This window comes from Calidris pugnax, unplaced genomic scaffold (genome assembly GCF_001431845.1).
Source record: "Calidris pugnax isolate Ruff unplaced genomic scaffold, ASM143184v1 scaffold180, whole genome shotgun sequence".
Taxonomy (NCBI): Eukaryota; Metazoa; Chordata; class Aves; order Charadriiformes; family Scolopacidae; genus Calidris; species Calidris pugnax.
This window is the reverse complement of record NW_015090916.1, coordinates 518,293-531,067: the sequence shown is the minus strand read 5'-3', so window position 1 is coordinate 531,067 and position 12,775 is coordinate 518,293. Positions and strand designations below refer to the sequence as shown.

The 12,775-nt window shown below is 53.8% G+C and overlaps 1 protein-coding gene across 1 annotated transcript in view; it reads left to right on the top strand.

Moving 5' to 3' along the window:
- The window catches only part of CADM1 (cell adhesion molecule 1), a 143,324-nt gene extending 138,326 nt beyond the window's left edge, over positions 1-4,998 (top strand). Inside the window, exons 13-14 of the mRNA XM_014949513.1 lie at positions 1,554-1,685; positions 2,712-4,998. Coding sequence (XP_014804999.1) covers positions 1,554-1,685; positions 2,712-2,830 — 251 coding nt within the window. The 3' untranslated portion in view covers positions 2,831-4,998. The remainder of the gene's footprint in view (positions 1-1,553; positions 1,686-2,711) is intronic.
- Positions 4,999-12,775: the final 7,777 nt, after the last annotated feature.

The following is a 12,775-nucleotide window of genomic DNA, read 5'->3' as shown; positions in this document are numbered from 1 at the left end:
CTCCCGGGGGCTTTTTTTTTTTTTTTTTTTCCTTAAATTGTTTTAATTACAAGGCGCTTGATGGTGCTCTCAGTCACGAGTTATTTACCCAGGTCCCTCAGTCCTTAATCTTGGAGCAGAATTGGAAATATCGATAGAAAGCGTAAATCCCGGGCTGCTGCTGGAAAGCTTTGTATCAGGTTTCAGCTCAAAAGAGCACCATTACCTTTAGCTGTCACGGATCTGTACGCTTGATCGATAAACTTCAAATATTATTAGAGGTGGAGGCTTCAGAGATTTGCTCTGTTCTTTGGAGGGAGATGGAGATAAATCTTTCTCAAAAATTGACTTGCATTTGCACTCTCAGTCTTCCTGGTAAAATGCATTTCTCTTAGGTGTCTGGGCAACTGCATGCAGGACAGATTTATAGGCCATGTGCTTCTTGTAGTGAAAGATTTAAATGGTAAATCCTTCACATATGACTTCACAAATCATGTAAAGTTAAAAGATTTTTACCGTTTCTGTTGCTGCTGTGCTTAAATTGTAAGGTATGGCCAGTAAATCATTTTAATGGAGGTGTCGCGCTTGACTCAATAAAAAAAAGAGACAATGGTTTAGCTTCTATTCCAAAATGTTAATGTATTAATCAACGGGAGAATAATTGTTTTTTACTACCTTATAAATCTCGGTTGCCATTAGGATTGCAGTGAGGGTTGATGTAGCTGCGTTCTTAAATTAAAATTGTTTACACTGCTATACATTCATTTTACATGGCCATAGCTCATTCCGGGTTCATTGTGGAGTTGTTCCTCCGCCAAATAAGTCATTCCTCTCCCGGGTGACGGCCTCCTCAGGGAGAGGCGCTTATAAAAGAAAACTAATTGCGTGGTGAGGAGTTAAATAAATGAAAGAAAGCAGTTGGAGGCACTGTACAATTATTGCTCGCTCTCTGCCTTTGAAGAGGTCCTTATAGCTTGAGTGAGGAGTTGCGCGTCTCCCGACGTGGAGACGGGCGCCGAAGAGCCAAGGTTGGGTTTCCTGGTGGAATGGTGGTGGGTTGGGGCAGAGGATGGTTGTAGACACGTTGCCGTGCTGGGTTGGTTGGGTTGTGGTCAAGGAGCTGTGGGGCTGAAGCTGAACCGTTCCCCACAGGGCACTCGTTAGCGATGTTTCTCCAGAGCTAATGATGAATGTTCCCGTATCGAGCCGCTATTCCCTGTGCCCCCATCCCCCGGGGAGGCTGAGATTCGGGGAGCGTCCCAGGGCAATTTCCCAAGACACGTACCCACCGCCAGCTCCATCTCTCCTCTCCCTCTCCCAGCTGTCTCCCACCTGCGTAGTCGTAGTGCTGCTGCTTAGAGCGGAGAACACCTTGCGAGTCCAGCCCAGATCAGTTCGGCCGTGGGCACCGTTCCTCTGCCCGAACTCATCTGCCTAGATAGCTCCGTGCTTCACCCCTTCTCCTTCCGAGAGCACAAGGGTGGCTTGTCCCCTCCTGAGGGCAGCTGCGGCCAAACCCTTCCGAGCGCATCGTAGTAAGCCCCGAATTCTTATTCCTCTTCTGATCTCAACAGATTCTCGTGCAGGTGAGGAAGGGGCCATACGGAGCGTGGACCATGCGGTGGTTGGCGGCGTCGTGGCCGTGGTGGTGTTTGCCATGCTTTGCCTGCTCATCATTTTAGGGCGATATTTTGCCAGACATAAAGGTAAGACAAAGACCGCGACTGGAAAAAGAGGGGAGGTGGCACGCATTTCCCCCTCCTCCTGGTGTCCTGTCTGATGCCAGAGACTCCCCCCTTGGTTGCTCTGGAAGGATGTCTCCTGAAGGGCCGTGGGGAACAGGGAAAGGAGGAAGGCTGGAGCAGCCCCTCGATGTTCTGGGCACCAGGGCTTAGGGCAGGAGGTGGGTGGTTGACCCCAGACAGCACCTGTACCCAGCTTGTGGGTGTTGGTACCAGGGGAGGACCTTCCCTTCCAAGGCATCTAAGCGCAGGATGCCTGGAAAAAAAGGTACATTCTCTTTCTGGAGCTGCATTTCACATCACGGGGCACTGTGAGCTCTTCTCCAAGAGCCCATGGAATGTCCTGTGATGGTCCCAGGTGTTAGAGATAACGTGTAACGATGCCCACATCCACACCAGCTCAGCTCATCCCCGAAGCTGGCAGCCGACACCTCAGCTCAGGGCTTAAAATGGGCATTTGGAGGTCCCTCTACAAACCCACTTGACCCGAGCTGATATGTATGTGCCACGTTATCTTGGGTTTGTGTGAAATGGTCTGTTTTGGGAACTTGTTACACCTTCCAGAGCAAATCAGAACCACCTGCCCCCAGAATTGTGACTGGCCACCTGTATATATATATATATATATATATATGTTTGTATGAAAGGGGTGAATGTTACCTGGGATTTATTCAGTATCTGTGGAAAAGCTGACAGAGGATGAGGCTGGGTACAGCCACCCCCAGGATGGAGTGAATAATGTTGAGAAGAGAGGAGAAAGGGGAAATAAGACCCTAAAGCACATGAGGGGAGAGAGAAAGCAGAGATGAAAGATTTCTCTCCTGTAAGGAAAGCGTAGAAAATGCAGTTTTACCGATATTGGTGTGTTTCTGAGAGGTGGAGACATCTGTGACCTAACATTCTGAGTAAGATGGTGCAGAGGGGGGCATGTCGGAGCGGGGATGGGGGTGGTGGGCCCAGGGGGTCCCCAGCCTGGTGTTGCCTTTGCAGGTACGTACTTCACTCACGAAGCCAAAGGAGCAGATGATGCGGCCGACGCAGACACAGCCATCATCAATGCAGAAGGAGGACAGAACAACTCCGAAGAAAAGAAAGAGTACTTCATCTAGAGCAGCCTTGGTTTCTATGAGGTGTCCAACCGTGGACGGTTACTACTGGCCCTATTTAAACGCTAAAGAGACAGTGATATTGGAAGTTGCAACCAGCTTGTGTCTTTTTTTTTAACGAAAAAAAAAAAAAAAAGCAAATGGGTGGAGAGTGGTGAGGCTGGGAGGGTCCGGGATTTGCTGTGTAAAAATATTCCTCGTAAAGTACACTCTGCTGTTCGACACCTCAGTTTGTTTGGGTTTTCTTTTTTTGGCCAAGTCCAGCTTGGATTTAGTTTAGTGAAGTCATTTGCAGAAGATTCTGTGCCTTGTTTAATTTCTGTTCGTTGGGGTCGGGGGGAGGCTGGGAAGAAGAGGGGCTTCTGTGCGTTAGTTCCCTTCGGGTTTCTGTGGCTCTTCGTTTCCCCTTTCCCGGTCCCGTGCTGGAGCTGCCTGCTGGGACCCCTTGGAGTAGGTGGCTTTTCTTTGAAGGTGTTTTCTCTTTTCTTTTTCTCTTCACCGTTTCCGTTCCCACCTCGAGCTCATCGGAGGAGAACCAGCACATTTTAGATTCCGTAGTTTGCAGTTTCAGTGTGCCCATCTCCCATCCCCTCTATCGTCGTCAAGGCTCGGATAAAGGAACGACCAGAACCCGTTGGGTGGCTGCCCGTCTTTCAGGTGCCTGAAATGGTGGTGGCGACCAGGACAGGGGCTGGAGCTCGGCAGAGGCGCTGCGCGGCCACGGGGAACCGGGACCCGGGGGAAGGATTTTTTCCTCCCCGGGGCAGGGGGATGCTGAGCCTCCCTCCGCCGCTCCGTCCCGCTCCCCGGGGGCTGGAGGAGGCAGAGCCCCCCAGCTCCAGCCGTCCTCTCCCACCCCATTGTGGCCAACGGGTGAGAGGTCCCCCCCAGCGCCCCGGAGCCGAGCCCTGGGCCAGCAGCCAGAGTAGCCAAACTGCCTTTTTTTCTACCCGCTCAGTCAAAACGTGGGAATTCGCGTTAAAACGACAGTGCTAACTGACTTACAAAGCCATAGGTGAAAAGGAGAATAGGTAAATTAGAATCCTAAGTGACAGGTAGCTGACCGCGAGGAGAAGACGGTATTAAAATTATATATGCTGAATTTTTTTTGGTTTTTTTGGTGAGTAATCTTGGATTTCGAGCGATACTTTTTTTTTTTTTACTGTGTTTACGTGGAAAATGTGTGCTGATTTATTTAAGGGAAACATTAATCTTAGCGTCAGGTTGGGGATTTTTTTTTAGGGGAGCGTTTTCGTGCGTTTTCTTTTTTTTTTTTTTTAAATTGTTGTTTTTGGCAGAACCATTACAGTGGGGGAGTCCCGTGGGAGCGGGATGGCCTGACGGCGAGTCCATTCTCCAGCACTATCTGTCTCGCCCCTTTTCACGAGAAGAACCGAAAACACCCTTTTTATTTTTGTTTCACCCCCACCCCGAGCGAATTTTGTGGAGCGCAGCTCTTTTCTGAGCCCCCAGCCCCGTTGCTGCGCCGTGATGTGCCGGGGGGGGTCTCGGGGGGCGTTTGGGGGCTTTGGTACCCAGCGGCGGGATCGGCAGCCTGGTTCGGAGCAGCCCATCGTTGTTTTGGAAGTGTACAGTAGTGCAGTGTTACCGATGTAACTTTGACTTAACGATGTTGACATGTCTCAGGTTCATGTGTTTTGATTGGTGTTTTCCGTCTCAGGTAGATCGCAAAATTTCGGCCCCACACATTGGAAAAACAAAACAAAACGACAAAAAAAAAAAAAACACACAACAGGATAAAAAAAACCAGGAAATTACGAATTTTAGTTGTATATCGGTTTATGTATTTTTTCTTCAGTATACAGTGCACTGTTTGAAATGTATTGTTGAGTATTACTTTGTACAGCTTTAGATCATTAGGATTTTGAAGCGTGAAGAAAGAACAACCTTGTTTAAGGGCGTATTACAAATGAAGGAGGCGGAACTGATGCTAAACAACCTTGTTCTTTATTCACCCTGCCTTTTCATTTTTTCCCCTTAGGCCAGTTCTGTTTTAAGGTGTCCATGGAAGATGTGACAATGTAAGAAAACACATATCCATCTGTTCCCATTCACATTTTGTATTGGTTCATGTATACCATTTTTACAAAGGAAAAGAAGTACTATAAAATATCTGTCTTCTTAATAAAAAAAGATTAATGTTACAAAACCACAGCTCATTTTTGCACTCTTTGTGCCCCGCCGCGATGGAGATGGTGAGGGCTGTTGTCACAGGGGGGTCGTCTCCGGGCTGGACCTTGTGTGAGCGGCCGAAGTTGGCCGTGCTCCTGTCCATCGCACCTTCCCGGGCTGAGAACCTGCCTCGGTGTTTGCTCCAGGAGATCGTGGGTCTGTGGCTGATATTCCACCCTCCCCGAGCTGCCAACAGAGATTGAAATGCTGTAACGGGAGGTGAGTGGTGAAATCTGTGACCCCCCCTCTGCCCCGTTCCTGTCTCTGGCCCTTGTCGGGGTTTTTTGCATCTCCCTTTGAAACGCTGAGGATTTCGGGACCCTCATGTGCGATGCCTCTTTGCAGAATCACAGAATGATGTGGGGTTGGAAGGGACCTCTGGAGGTCATCCAGTCCAACCCCCTGCCGGAGCAGCTCCACCCAGAGCAGGTCCCACAGGAATGCGTCCAGGTGGGGTTTGAATGTCTCCAGAGAAGGAAGTTCCTCCTCATGTTCAGATGGAACTCCTTATGTTCAAGTTTGTGCCCATTTCCTCTTGTCCTGTCCCTGGGCACCACTGAAAAAAGCCTGGCCCCATCCTCCTGACACCCACCCTTTAAGTATTTACAGGTGTTGATCAGATCCTCCCCCAGCCTTTTCTTCTCCAGACTAAAAAGCCCCAAGTCCCTCAGCTTCTCCTCATAAGGGAGATGCTCCAGGCCCCTCATCACCTTTGTAGCCTCTGCTGTGCCCTCTCCAGCAGTTCCCTGTCCTCCTGGAACTGGGGAGCCCAGAACTGGACACCGTTGCCCTCAGAACCCCCAGCCCCCCCAGAAGTGCTGCCAGGAGTCCTCCTCGTCACCGCTGCTCCCCCTCCGTGGCCCCAGCCCCCGCTCCTCCTCCAGCATCTCCCGCCGCTCCTGAAATCAGGTTATGAGGCAGCTGCAGCGCTGAAATTAGAAGCATCAATCTTTTATGTTTTGGACAAAGAGGGAGGAGAACAACAATTGCTGCTGCCGGGAGAGAGGCTGCCGTAACGAGGGTGCGGACACAAACGAGACGGTGAGGGGCTGTGTGTTGGGATGGAGCTGGTGCTGCTCCGGGGCCGGTGTCCGGCGCCCCAAGCACTTGGCGTTTTTAACGTAGATACTTTGGGAAGTACAGTTTTTCTTAGAGAAATTATGATGCTGAGAAAAAACTGCAGGGCAAACCAGAGAAAGCAGCTGTTCTTGGATGAGATGGGTATGAGCGTATGTTCTTTCGTTGGTAAGATGGCAATTCTTTTTATTAGTTCAGTTCACGATGCTTTTTCCCGCTTGGAGCCAGCGCTGGTTGTGTCACACGTGGGTGGTGTCGGCACCAAGGTCATGGCGTGGCAGGTGCTGCTGGTCCCTTTCCCACCGGGTCCTTCTTCCCCTTTACCCCAACACTTTATATCCTGGTAACACAGGTGGTGGCATTTCCACGTGGCTCAAGTGGAGTTATTGTTTAGAGTGTAGTTTATCATAGAATCATAGAATTTCCCAGGCCGGAAGGGACCTCCAAAGGCCATCTAGTCCGACCCCCCCGCAGTCAGCAGGGACACCCCCAACTAGACCAGGTTGCCCAGGGCCTCGTCGAGCCTCTCCTTGAATATCTCCAGGGATGGGGCCTCAACCACCTCCCTGGGCAACCTGTTCCAGTGCTCCACCACCCTCCCAGTGAAGAACCCTCTCCTCATCTCCAGTCTAAATCTGGCAGTTTAGCCGTGTTCCATGTCGGCATCTGATGTGTTTTGCCTGGAAAAAGCAGGAATGGTGTGCCAGACACAGCCCCTCCTCGGTGGCAGACACGCAGGTCCTGCCGGGGCTGCCCAGACATTCTCGCTCAGTGGAGGGCTGAGGCAGCCAAGGTGTTCACATCTCATCCTCAGGTCTGTCTGGGACCTCTGGGGTTGTGAGACAAGGCTGGGCCCCACCACAGGCGACATGGAGCATCTCCAGACTGTGGCAGGTCCAGCCCACCCGCGTCCCTTACCTGCGTGACACAGAGATGTCACAGCGGTGAGTACGCCGTGAGTACCACAACCTGATTTATTCCCCACTGGTTTTGTCAGGAGGTGCCTGGAGTGTCCCCCTCTCTACGTTACAATGGGGAGAGGCTCTTTGTGATTCCTCATTTGAGGCGTTGTGTTGACACCGATTCCCGAGGGCTCCCAGCCGGGATTCATGCCGTGGTCTGTCTCCAGACACAATCCTGCTGCTGCTGCTGCTACCCAGTGGCAGTAATTCTCAATAATTCAGTGTGCTCGGGGGCAACCTGCCGAGCTGCAGAGCCCAGCCTGGCCGGGCAGAGCGGGGCTGGGGCGAGGACGGGGCGCTGCTGGTTACGGCCCCTTCTCCCTTCCAGGGCTAAACCCACTGAAGTGTGATTGAACATTAATCACCCGTTAGGAATCCAGTTGCAAGCATCACTGGTGAAGCTGCTTCCGCCGCTTCTCTGAGGATAAACCATCCGCGTGTCGGGGGGCTCATGATTTATTTATGGCCGTGTGTGGCTCGTCCGTCCTGCCCTGAATCCGTCCGTCCTGTCCCCGCTGGCTCTGCCAGCACCTCCGCTTTGCTCTCGGGCCGTTTCCCTCCGGCGAGCGCCAGGCAGGGCCTTTGCCAAGGCTCTGGGTCCCTGTCCTTGAACGGCCCGGCCGTTTCCCCGCTCGGCTGCGTTAAACCCAACCGCCGCTGCCTTTAATCTCGGCCATTTCACGCCGCAGCGTCCATCTGGTCGGGAGAGGAACCCGGGCAGGACGCGCTGCTCGCAAAGATCACAGGAACCACGACAACGGAGCGTCGGCTTCAAAGGGCTCTCCTTTCTGCCTCGTTATGTCCCCGGGAACGAGGAGGTCTGCGTGGACGACTGGAGCGTGACCCTTCCTCTCGGGCAGAGCTGGGACTCTGCCAGCATCCCCATCTGCCCACCCGGCCCCGCTCAAGCCACTGCCTGAGTCATTCCTCCGGCTGCTCAGCGCCACACAGAGAGAGGAATCTGCTCAGAAACATCCTCCAGTTCATTTGCTCGGGCTCGAGACGTCGCGGTGGTTTTTCCCTGTGTCCTGGATCACCCCCCACCCCGTGTCCCTCCTTCCATCCTCTGCCGCGCAGGGCTTGGCATTCAGCGTCCCAGCAGGTCCCAGCTTTAACCGGCTTCCGTGGCCCCGGAGGTTCCCAGAAATTCAAATCACAAAGTCTGTCATTTATCCTATGAGTAGTCCCCATCTTTCAGCTTTTTAAGGGTTATTTAGTAGCACTTTTCTTCCCATTTCCTCCTTGTACCTCAACACTTTCTGCTCTTCTGGCCCCCCGCAGGCAATGCAAATAGATGAAAAGAAACTGTAGGTCACTTTCTTCACGAAATGCTTTGCATGAACTTTTCAGACATCAAGATACAAGAACGTTGCTGGGGAAAGCTGAAAAGAGTAACATTAAAAAGCTGCACTTGGGGAATCTAATGTCCCCGGTGACCAGCGGCAGAAATGTGTTCCCTCTGGACGTGACCCTTCCACTGTTGAGCCATTTTCGTTAAAAAGACCGGAGGACCCTTCTAGGTTTTTATGAAATTGAAGAAAATCATCATTACTTAAAAATAAAAATGTAGCATTTGCCCTGAACTTAACATTTTCACGAGTTGAATAAGTCGTTTGGTCCTAATTGCACAATTATTTTATTAGGAAAGTAATGTAATTCTTCATTTTTAATTTTTTTTTAGCTACATAGAGGGAGGAATTATTTTAACTTAGTAACCGAGTCTGACTTGCACGATCGCCCCCTTTTATAGCAGGGTGATGTTGCTGAAAGTCCAGGCTGTGAGCAGTTACAGCCCATCCAGTAATTAGTGATAAATGACACTTTAACGTGCAGCGGGTAGAAGGTACCTGGGTCTGGGTGATTGAAATGCGGCGGCTGCGGAGGCGGGGGGAGCCGGGGGGAGGCATCGATCCGCGCCGGCCACTCACTTCTCATCAGAGGGGCCTGACAAGGGGCTAATAGCTTTTTCTGAGGCTCCAATCCCATTTTCCAGTGCCGCCGCCTGGGATAACGCCCGCTCCCCCCGGCATCGATCGGGGGCGACGCTCCCATCCCGGCCGGGGGGCAGCAGGGATGGGGGGGCAGCAGGGATGGGGGGGTGACGCCGGAGCCGGCCCCATCCCGATCCCCAGGGATCAGTCTTTATCCATCCAGGCTGCCCCATGGACATGTGAAAAACCTTCCCTGCCGCACGTCAAAGGTCTTTTCCAAAAAATGTGGAGCGGGGGCGGGGGGGTTTAGCTGGTGCTTGTAGGGAAGGTGATGGTGCAGGGGGGCAGAGCTCCGTCCTGCGAACTGCAGGAACTTCAGTTAGATAAACAAACTTCGGGGAAATAAATAAACTTTAGGGATATAAACTCTGGGGAAATAAACTTTAGGGAAATAGACAAATTTCTGTTAAACATATAACCTGTAGCTCACTGCACGAACGTCAGCAGCTAAGTAGAGGCAGAGAACACAAGCTGTGCCACAGCCCCAGTCCCCCTGGCACCTCCCGAGACCCCCACGCTGCTGCGGGGGCAGGAGGCTGGGCTGGCATCCATCGGCCGTGGCCACTTGTCGGGGTGGGGGTGAGCACAGCAGGTCCTTCATCACTGGTGGTGGTGGCCCCTCCAGGGGGTAACTCGGTTCCCAGGCTCTGGGGGGGTCCCAGCCGATGGGGAACCCCCCTGCTCCCCCAGGAGGGTGCTGGGCAGGCGGACCCCACGCTGGCTCCCATCAGGGTGTCTCCCATCCCGTGTGAGCTCCGCTCCTCCCTCGCCCCTCCTGGCATGTCCTGCCCCCTCCTTGATGCCCCCTCGATGGCTCGGAGGTGGTGGAGGGATGGACTCCCTCGCTCTGCTCCGGAGAACCTGCCGGCCCCTGGCACAGATGAGCAGGTGCTGCCTCCCGATTAATTAAGCAGGCCTGGCTAATTAATTAGCCACGTGCCTCCGCCTGTCTGCCCCACAACCTTTGCTCTCCCGGCCCCGTTTCTCATCCTGTTCTGCAGGATGGCAGCGGGAGCACTGTAAGTAATAGAGCTAGAGAGGTGTAGGTAGAATAGGAATAAAGATTAGAGAGAATAGGAATAAAGAATATAAATAGAAAGGCTCTGGATAGATGCAATTCTGCAGTTGCCGGGCCAGAAGCAGCAGAAATCAAAGGCCGGAGGGATCTGTGGGCTCTTGGCGTCCTGCGAGGAGTTTGGGGACCTCTGACCCATGGATGAGAAGGGCCCTGAGCCCCGGCAGAAGAGGGAGGGCGTTGGGCAGCCCCTTGTGGCTTCATTCCTGTCCTAGGACTGTGCTGAAAGCGAGACCCCACTTTGCCCCCCCCGTTTTCCACCCCAGGTGATGGCTTTGTGGAGCCGCTCGAGGCCGTCCCGGGCACTGGCCCCGGGAAGGAGGTGACCCCCCCTGCTCCCCCCTCAATGGCTCCACACACACAGACTCTGGTGCCCTTCCAGGCTTTGCTGGGCTGGAGTCTTTCTTTCCTCTCCCCACGGGGTGAGGGAGGTTTTCTCATCTGGGAGTACAAAGGGGGAAGAAGTCCCCGCTGTGTAAGAAGATGCTGCGACACAAAGTGCTGGGGAAGAGCAGGGGCTGCTTTAAAGACCCGCTGGCAGCTCCCAATGCTCCTTCGACCTCGAGTGCTTTCTGGAAATCCTGATTTCCCTCTGAGTGCCTCAAACAAAGGACCTGCCTCATGTCCTGGCAGTGGTGGTGCTGTCCTTCCCTCTCCCCCAGGCCCCCGCACACCCTCAGCATCCCTGGGGTGGGTGGGATTCATGGGATTCCCTCCCCTTCCTCAGTAAATCCCACAAGCGGGGCCCTCTCACTGCCCTTCCTTCTCTGCAGGGCTGCCTGGCCGTTGAGGGCTGGCTGTTAACGGTTTGGATTTGGGATGTAGAGCCTTCTGCTCGCGTTCCCTGTGCTAAGCATCCCCCCCAGCAGCCCCCTCCCTCCCCCGGGAGCCCTGGCCTCCCTGCCGCGACAAGCAGGGCCAGCAGCGCCGGCGTCACCTCGTCCACCCGGCGCACGAAGCGAGCGAGCGGGAGGTAGGGGAACTGCCAGGAGTAAAGGGAATATTTGATCAGACACCCTCCCCTCTCCTCTGTACTCGTCTCGCCGGCCTCCCTGGGGGCCAGCACCTCCCGGCCCCGCTCCCGGCTCCGTGCCGGCGACGGGTTGGCAGCAGCTCCTCAAAATGGCAGCTGCCGAGGAATTTCAATAAGATGGGGAAGCTCATCTCCAGCCTGCGCCTCTGTGCCTGCCTTCCTCTGCTCCTCTGCTCTGCCTCCATCCCTTCTCCGATGGATTTCTGTGCCCACGGTCCACTTTCCCCTTCCCAGGCAGACAGTGCCCAGTCCCTTTGCCCCTCGCCAGGATGGGGGGTGCTGCCCCACGGCCCCCTCGCTGGGGTGAAATCCGGCAACTCTGTCCTGTTTCTGCAGACAGGTATTCATACCATGCCCCAGGTGTCTGTTTTGCAGGATCTTCCACACTTCCCAGCTTGGCCACTGGCATCAGCACCTCTTCCCGGAGTCCTTTCAACGACTCTGGGGGAGCCACGGGTCTGGTGTGAGACTTCACGCAGTCTGGGATGATTCCTTTTTCTCCCCGCATTGGAAAACAGGCTTTTGATACAGGGGTGAGCTGCAGCCCAGGTGCAGCATCCCAAGGATCCCATCCATCCCAGAGATCCCATCCATCCCAGGGATCCCATCTGTCATGGGAATGCCGTGCATCCCCAAGCCCAGTGCCCGGCGGCAGGGATGAAGCTGGTGATGCTCCCCAAGCGGCTCCGTGTCACCCACGGCAGGGGACTCACTCCCAGCCGGGGGGACCCAGTGCCCAAGCATCGCTCCAAGGGTGGCCAGGAGCTGCTGAGGAGCCTCAGGAGCTCGCCATCCCTGGCTGTAATCAGCCCGATTATGTCTGGATAATTTTCCCTTCTCTGGGTAATGCTGCTGTTGAGCGGGAACGAGGAGAATGGCAGTGTTTTTCTGTGACTAAGAAAAGGTGTACGTGGCCTTGATTGCAAATGAAAAATTAAGGCCCCGTGTCTTGCATTCATTCCTACTTGATTACACACCGGTACGTAAACAAATCTTCACCCTGTTGCCTGAGGGGTGTCAATGATCTACCTTTTCTTTCGCTCGCCTCTCCTCCAGCAAATCTATAATGCATTTAATCTTCACCAGTCACTCTCCTCAGTTTTTAAATGTCTAATTTGCTGCCGAGCGCGGCTCCAATTCTCCCTGTGCCGCCGCTGTAACTCTCTGGCTCATGTTTGCCCGATTGCCTGTCTGCTCGGCCGGCCAGCCCGCAGCGGAGCTGGTGCTGGGGTGGGGGGGGACAGGGGTTTGCCAGCATCACTGTCCCAATAACCCCCCCCATGCACTGGGAGCCGACCAGTTTGGCTCTGGTCACGAGTGTGCTGCTTTTGAGCCAGGCTTGATGAAATTCACGGGTTTGTCTGCGAGTGCTCAGCCTCACGCTGGCCCTCCCCGGGGCACGGATGGCTCGGGTTTGCCTTTGGGGTGTGAAAATCTGGGGTGCTCAGAAGCGCAGAGGCTCGGAGCCGGGGCCTGCCCAGGGAGGTGGTGGAGTCACCATCCCTGGAGGTATTTAAGAAATGTATAGACATGGCTCTTCAGGGCATGCTCTAGTGCCCAAGGTTATTGGTTTATGGTGAGGTGTTGAGTGTGGGGTTTAGTTGGTGGGTGCGGTGT